Raw genomic sequence first — 8,003 nt, 5'->3', positions numbered from 1 at the left:
CAAGGGAGTTCTGGCCATCACATATAAAGGGACAGCACGCCTTTTTAAATGCCTTTCTTCCATAGGAAATAATTAAGGATAGGGGCACCATCTTTTGGGGCTCATAGAATTGGACCCTCAGGTCCAATCGTTTTGAAACTTGGGGGGTATTTTGGGGAGAGGCACTAGATGCTATACTAAAAATCTGGTGCCTCTACCTCAAAAAATAGCCCCCCCAGAGCCCCCAATACCCATAGATCAATTCCCTATTATTCCCTATGGGAATAGTTCTCCATAGGGAATAATAGAGTGCCTAGTAGACATTTCCCTCCCCCCCCACACTTTCTAAAGGGGGCAGGGAGGGCCTCCATACCAGGGAATCCCCCCTCCCTGCCTCCTCCCTCTCTCACACACACACACAAACACTTACAGTACTTGGTCTTCTTCCAGCAGAATGTGCTTGCTGGGAAAACGAAAGCAAGGCTCCACAGGAAAAGAAAGGGAGGGGCTCTTCTCCATGGAAACTGTTACTTTCCCATGAAGCCCTTCCTGTTTCCTGTGCAGCCTTAAAGAGACACATTTTAAAACGGATCAGAAGCTCTACAACATGATGCCTAAAGGTATGTTCTCTCCCTCTCCCCCGCCCCCAGATTTTTTGAGAGCGGGGGAGGAGGATGCAATTTCGGGGGTCCCCCGCCAGGGCAGGGGTGGGGTTGGGAAGCCTAGCACAGGAATGCAGTTCCGGCTGGCAAGGCATCAGAGGGTGTAGCCTGATACGCAAATGAGTTCCTGCTGGGCTTTTACTACCAAAAAAGTCCTGCTCAGAGGTATGGCCCATTGATTTCAGAAAGAGAAGTATCATCTTCTCTAAATTCCAGTGCGGAAATCATAAGTCCTCACTATCAAAATATCACCAACAATTCTAGGCCATTAAAATAGTTGGTAATATTTTTGTTGCTAAACTACATATCTTGAAAGCTAAGCAGGGTCAGCATTGGTTAGTACTTGGTCAGGAGATCACCAAAGAAGTCTATGGCTGCTATGCAGAGGAAGGCAATGGCAAACCATTTTATCTCTTGCCTTGAGTATCTTACAGGATTGCAATAAGTTGGCTGTTACTTGAGGGCATTTTCTACTTCTTGCTTCCACAAAGTGTGTGTCCCTGCGTGCATGTGTATATATATATATATATATATATATATATATATATATATATATATATATATATATATATATATATATATATATATATATATATATTGTTTTATATTCCACCTTCTATAATTAGTGAAGGATGCCATGGAGGAGATTTTAATACCACTTTCTCAATCAGTATAATTGCCAACGTTTCAGAAGTAGATGAAAGTTTGTAAACTGTTTGGGAGGCTACTCTTGAGGAAAAGGAGGCTGGAGTGGCATGTGCTGTTCTTAATTGTCTTGCATAGATTACATTTCCATGCAGCCACATGCTGAGCAATTCTGGCACAAATTCTTTCCAGCATCTCCCCTCCCCCCCACTCGGCATTAGTGGTGAGCTTCTCACACAGGTCACAAAATAAACATTGTCTCTGCCTGCCTGATGCTTGCCATATGTTGACTTCCTTGCAGATACATTTTTTCTCCTGATTTCTCTGATATATTCAGCATCACTATCCCCATATGGTATTTTGTAGCTGCTGCTTTTGTCTATTCCAGGAGGGATTTGTCTTTTGCGTTTCAAAGGTTTATCACTGAGACAATCCTTCCCTGAACAGTGTTGTGTGCCTGGTTCATCTAATTATACTCCCTCGTTAGAGATGCATCAGAGATTTTGCATTAAATTGCTGAGGTTTTAAAAGCAGAATATCTGAGCAGCAAAAGCTGCATAAGCACCAAAGAAGGAGCAGAAGGCTTCTCATACTGAAGAGATGTATTCTGAGCAGACTGAAAGCTGGTTAGTTTTCTCTGCGATTAAGTCTCTGCCTATCTTCTCCCCTATTTACATCTTCAGAATGTAAGCCTGCAGGCAGAGCTGGTTTTATTTTAATTTTCATAGAGGGCCTAGTTATTTTAAGCACTTTATAATTACAAAAAAAGGAAGCAACTACTCAGGTTTATTGGTTTATAGCAGGACCTCCCAATGAAGCAGCTAGAAAACTGTTCAAGGGGTGGAAATAACAGAAAGGGATAGGATAACATGGGTCGAATGTGAGTAAATGCTTACAATTGTTGCTGTGTCTAAAAAGGTCAAGTATACAGTTGTTGCCCTTCCAAGATCAAAATAAAGTCATGCTCTGACATAATTATCAAATGCAGAAATGGAAGGTGTAGCCATAACTAAGGAAAATATAGTTTTTGGCAGCTGTTTCCCAGATCATTTCCTGAAGAACATATGGTGCCTTTTTGCCGCTACGTCCTTTGGAGTGGAGTCCGTCTGAGAGCAAATCAGGCAGTCCTGCTGAGAGAGCATGACCTGCCGCCATTAATTCTGATAGAGCAGAGAGCAATTGTGTCCACAAACCTGGTTAAAGCTGATGCAGCAGAAGAGAATAACAGCCTATAAAGTTTGCCGCTCACACTGGCCAACAGCTCTAAGACAAAAGGTGTCCAAGGAAATATTCATCATCAAAAGAACTTCAGGAACTGAGTGGCATATTGAGTTATTGCAATGGCTTGTCCTTGCCGGAGACTTTGTAAAAGCTAATTTAACAAAGTGCTTGGTGCTTGGGGTGGGAGTGGGGGGGGGTGCAAAGTGGAAGGACTTCTAGCCCCACTTGTGAACCTCCTTTTTTTTTGGCCACTGTGTGACACAGTGTTGGACTGGATGGGCCATTGGCCTGATCCAACATGGCTTCTCTTATGTTCTTAAAATAGAGTGGAAAATACTTACCGTACATACTTGCTCACCCTAGTGGTTGAATAGTATATTGCAGCACAGTTTACTTCTATATGTTAAAACAAAGCAAACAGTACTATTGTATGCCATCATAGAATGCCATCATATGATAGGATCACAGATATCATGAAGTGACATAGTGAAGAAGATTACCATGACACATTATGGACATAACAGAGATTATGTATATAAAAAGTACCATTAAGTTGTCGCCAAGTTATGGCACACCCACAGGTATTCAAAGAATAAGACTGACAGAAGTGTTTGCCATTGTCTGCCTCTGTGTAGCAGCCCTAAACTTCCTCGGTGGTCTGTCATCCAAGTACTGACCAGAGCCAATAATGCATAGCTTTCAATATCTGATGAGATCTGGCTAGCCTGAGTCATCCAGGTTAGGGCATAATTAATGTACAGTGACATTTAATAAAGGAATTAATAAATAATAGCTTAATTGAGTTTTTCATGCCTTTCACAATAGATTACAGGATGTGTACATGTGTTGGATCAAGCCAGTGGATTATTGCACATGTGCTAGGATACTTCTTATATCCTGTGCAGCATTCTGTTGAGTACACAGGAGTTGTGAAAGCAAATCAAAACTCTCTGACTCATTTCTAAGCTAGTAATATCAATTTAGAGCTGAACAAATCTTAGGACAACAATTTAGAGCTGAACACATCATAGCTGAACAAATAGGAACACTGAGGATTGTTCGCTCTGATCAAGCACCTCACATCTAACTAACAATAATCAGTTAGACCCATCCTATTCCATCAACTTAACTCAACTGACTGATGAGTAAAACAAGATACATTAGGGCCTGTCATGTGAAATCATATCTAGCAAAGTGATGTGCCTGGAGTTATATCACACAGAACAAAACCCAATAAACAGTTGGTTTTTAAGAAACAGTTTCAAGGAATGAACACTTTGAAGAACAGAAAGAAACTGCTTAACAGGATATCCTTCACTGAGGCAGGATCCTTTGGAAAATACCTCATTGTACAGTTGGTTATAAAACTGAATTCTTGGAGTAATTGTATAGGATAATGGGAAGGTCTAATATACTCCTGGCCGGAGCAAAAAAATGGTGGAAATAATTGGGTTCTAGACTCAATTGAAACTAAGATCAGGGATCTATAATATGACAGCTTCCCATCTGACCATAACCAACAACATAAACTCAAAGGTTACTGTGACCAAAATTACTAAAGTACATATCTCGTGATCTGTGCAGGACTGGGAGACAAGGCCTTGGGAGGCCTAGGCCTAGAGACCAGTGTGGGAGTAGAAAGCAGACACAGCCTACAATCCCCACAATGCCTGGTGCCTGCTGTAACCAATCAGTGTCCAGGGATTGTATGAGGAGATGGATACATAAACTTTGTGGGCTGTGGAACTGTGTTCTTTTCTCTCACAGAGTCAGGCTGGGAGGGCAGTCTGTGGCTGAGAGAAGGATACCTCACTCAGAAGGCAGAGTGAGTCACAGGCAGTCGGCCTGGGGGAAAGGGCTGTGGGCCCTGATGACTAACAGGCTAGGAGAGTACAGGTAGCCACGTTAGGGTTTATTTTCATTTTCCTTTATACACTGTTATAAAGCTATAATCCTGTACCTGAGGAAATGCATTATTGAAGCAGGAATTGAAATACCAGCTGTCCTGTTGCACACATTATATTTGCATGGGAGTTATGGAGATGGATCATTACTTCATGTATGGGATACATTGATATCTTCCGGAATACTGTGAATTCTACAGGAGTACTGTGACTGAATTTTACAGGAGTACTGTGATCTGTATTCAGAAGGTAGGGTTGCAAGTCCAATTCAAGAAATATTAGGGAAGTTTGGGGGTGGAGCCAGGAAACATTGTGGGTAGAGCCAGGAGCAAGAGTTTGGCAAGTATGGCTGAACTCCAAAGGGAGTTCTGGCCACCACATTGAAAGGGACCACACACCTTTTAAATGCTTTCGCTCCATTGGAAATAATGAAGAGTAGGGGCACCTTCTTTGGGGGCTCAAAGAATTGGACACCCTGGCCCAATCATTTTGAAACTTGGAGGGTGTTTTTAGGAGAGGGGCACCAGATGCTATGCTGCAAATTTGGTGCCTCTATATAAAAAAAACAGGGGGCCCAGAGCTCCAAATACATGTGGATCAATTCTCCATTGTCCCCTATGGGAATCAGTCTCCATAGGGAATAATGAAGTGCTCATCAGCCATTTCCCTTGCGCCCCCCCCCCCGCTTTCTCATGACCCTGAAGCAGGGGGAGGGCCTCCAAACTTGGAGATCCCTGTCCCCCACCTGGGGATTGGCATCCCTATCAGAAGGATTGAACTGAGACTTTCTTTGTGTGAATAATATTTCTATGGTTTGCCTGCCCTTATTGTAATAAATATTATATACATTTTAGTAATTTTGGTCACAGTAACCTTTGGGTTTATGTTGTTGGTTTCCTGTGTGACCTCTCATTGTATGTTGTGTCCCATCTGACATTCGCTGACCTTTAACTCAAAGAAATGAACTACCTAAGTGGACATAATACCAAATCCAACACAATTGCATATACACAGTTCCCTTTCAGGAAGCTTATCAACTGTAGTTCTAAAAGTCCCTGAGAATTAGATCCATAGGACAAGTACAATGAACAAGCTACCCTGTAAACAAACTAGTGTGGTGTAGTTAAGAACATGAGCTGCTTGTGGTGTTCATATCTTACCTTTGGCAAGCTCCTGAACAGAGCACTGATCCCATGTTTACAATCTATTAACATATTTTGGTTGTGTGAACTCATGAAAGTCATCTTACTCTTTCTGGACCATTGCTCTGGTATATGGAGGAGAAATCTCTTAAAAGGCTGAAGAGTATGAGAAGTAATTACTGAATTTGGGTGGGTGTCTAACTAACTGATGGGAGCAACTCAAAAAAATGACACCTTCCAGAAGAAACAGGTTCTCTGTACAAAGTAGATGGCAACTGTGATATCACCAGCCAGTAGTCAAATCAGATTTCTTTGTCCAGTGCCCCTCTTTGCATGTTGAAGTGACATCAGCAGCAGAATACCAATCCCCTGTATTCTCTGCTGTAAATGGTGAAAAAACATCCATTAAATGGAACCCAAAATTAAAAGGGAGAGCCCAAGATGGTGCAATTCAGAGAAGCTACATGGTCACTGGAATGAGATATAGTTGAATGCGTCTAAAGAAGATGCTGGGGAGGATGTAGACAGATGAGGGGGGCAACAAGGAAGGTGTGAGGGGTAAACAAGCTTGGCAGGGAAGCTTGGGCTGACCCATCCACTCAGCTATGACATATCCTTACCTTGCTGTACACAATTCTACTATGGTGTGATTCTCTGTACTGTCGGAATGAAAGGGTTATTGAGATAATGTAGATAAGCATTCATTATGTATATCCTGTAACGTACTCGAAGCGGAGACGAGAGTAGGGCAACATGGTTTATTAGGAGCACGTTGCAAGAGAGGGAACACGCGGGCCGGGTCCCGCTTATGTACAATCCCGGGTACAGCCTACTGGGTTGGTTGGGCCAATCCAGCCCCGTTGAACTTCCCGCCACAGCTGGAGATAGGCGGGGACAGTTGCCCCCCCCGTCGGGTCGCATGACATTTCTTGATACACTACACCCCTCCCCCCCTGGTTAATGTACAAAGTCCTGTAAGTATGCGGGGGGCCGGCGCTCCCGAGTGGACCGTCTGGGGGGTCCCGGTGGCGGCGGCGCGGCCGCCGAGGATGGTGCCTCGGTAGGTCCTGGAGTGGACGGGGGCGGCCCGTCCGGTTCCGCGGATCCCTCGGTTTCGGTCGGTTCCGGTACCTCCGGCGCCCGCATCACGGGTGTTGGGATCGCGTCATCTAGGCGGTCTCCGTTAGGCTCCTCGCTGGATATAGCCTCGTCCGTGTCCGTGGGGGCCTCCGGAAGGGTGCGGCGCCTCAACTGATCAATTTGCCGCCGTAGTACCTGGCCCCCCTCCGTTGATATGTCGTAGTGGCGGGACCCGGTTACCCTCAGTACCCGCCCCGCCACCCAATCGGGGCCCCTTGCATAGTTTCGGGCGAAAACTGGGTCGCCCGCGAAGAAGCCCCGGGCGGCGTCTCGGACTTCGGGGCTCCCGCGGGTGTCTGAAGCCCGGTCGGGATGCAGCCGGTCCAGCCGGGTTATGAGTTTGCGTCCCATGAGGAGCTCAGCCGGGCTGACTCCTGTGACCGGGTTAGGGGTGATCCGATTATCGAAGAGGAACGCGGCCAGCCTGTGGTCCCAGTCCCCCTGTACAATTCGGCCGAGGGCCTCCTTTGTTGTGCGGACCATCCGCTCCGCCTGGCCGTTGGTGGCCGGATGGAAGGGAGCCGACCTTATGTGCCTGATCAGGTATCTTTGCAGGAACGCCTGGAAGTCGGCTGAGGTGAAGGCGGCCCCGTTATCAGAGACTATGGTGTCCGGGATGCCATGTGTGCATAGGACCCTGCGCAGAGCTCTGATCGCGGCTGTGGACGAGGTGGACCCTACGGGGATGACCTCCAGCCATTTGGTGTAGGAGTCCACTATTATGATGAAGGTCTGCCCCTGGAATGGGCCCGCAAAGTCGATATGGAGTCTCGACCATGGTTTCCGGGTGGACTCCCACCTAGTGACGGGGGCGCTGGGCGGCTCGGGCCGGGATTCCTGGCAGGTCTGGCACCCGCGGACCCAGCCCTCGATCTCCCCGTCCATTCCCGGCCACCAGACGTAGCTCCTGGCCAGAGCCTTCATTCGCACTATGCCGGGATGAGTCTCGTGTAGGGATTCTAGAACACGCTTTTGGAGCGGAGGTGGAATCACTACCCTACTGCCCCAAAGTATGCAGCCCTTGTGTGCGGCTAATTCCTCCCTCCTCGCCTTGTAAGGCTTGAATTCTTCCCCCATGTTTCCCTCTGGCCACCCCCTCACCACCCAGTCGAGCACCCGTGCCAGTGTCTTGTGTTTCTGGGTGGCCTTGGCCACCTCCGTTGCGTGGAGGGGCGGCTCTGGGAGGCTCTCTATCATCATGACCTGGTGTGCGGGTGCGGGGTCCGGACCCGTCTCCGGAAGCGGCAAACGGCTAAGCGCATCCGCGTGTCCCATAGCCTTGCCGGCCCTATGAACCAGTGTGTACGTGT

At 46.7% G+C, this 8,003-nt stretch overlaps 1 protein-coding gene across 1 annotated transcript; it reads right to left on the bottom strand.

The window, feature by feature from the left end:
* Window positions 1–7,005: 7,005 nt before the first annotated feature.
* On the bottom strand, window positions 7,006–7,713 carry LOC132587120 (uncharacterized protein K02A2.6-like; the record flags this gene model as incomplete). The annotated part of the gene is made up of 1 exon (XM_060259340.1): window positions 7,006–7,713. A coding segment is annotated over exon 1 (612 nt), but the record flags the coding sequence as incomplete, so codon positions are not given.
* Window positions 7,714–8,003: the final 290 nt, after the last annotated feature.

The sequence above is a fragment of the Heteronotia binoei genome, chromosome 1 (assembly GCF_032191835.1).
Source record: "Heteronotia binoei isolate CCM8104 ecotype False Entrance Well chromosome 1, APGP_CSIRO_Hbin_v1, whole genome shotgun sequence".
Classification (NCBI taxonomy): Eukaryota; Metazoa; Chordata; class Lepidosauria; order Squamata; family Gekkonidae; genus Heteronotia; species Heteronotia binoei.
This window is presented reverse-complemented; position numbering and strand designations above follow the sequence as displayed.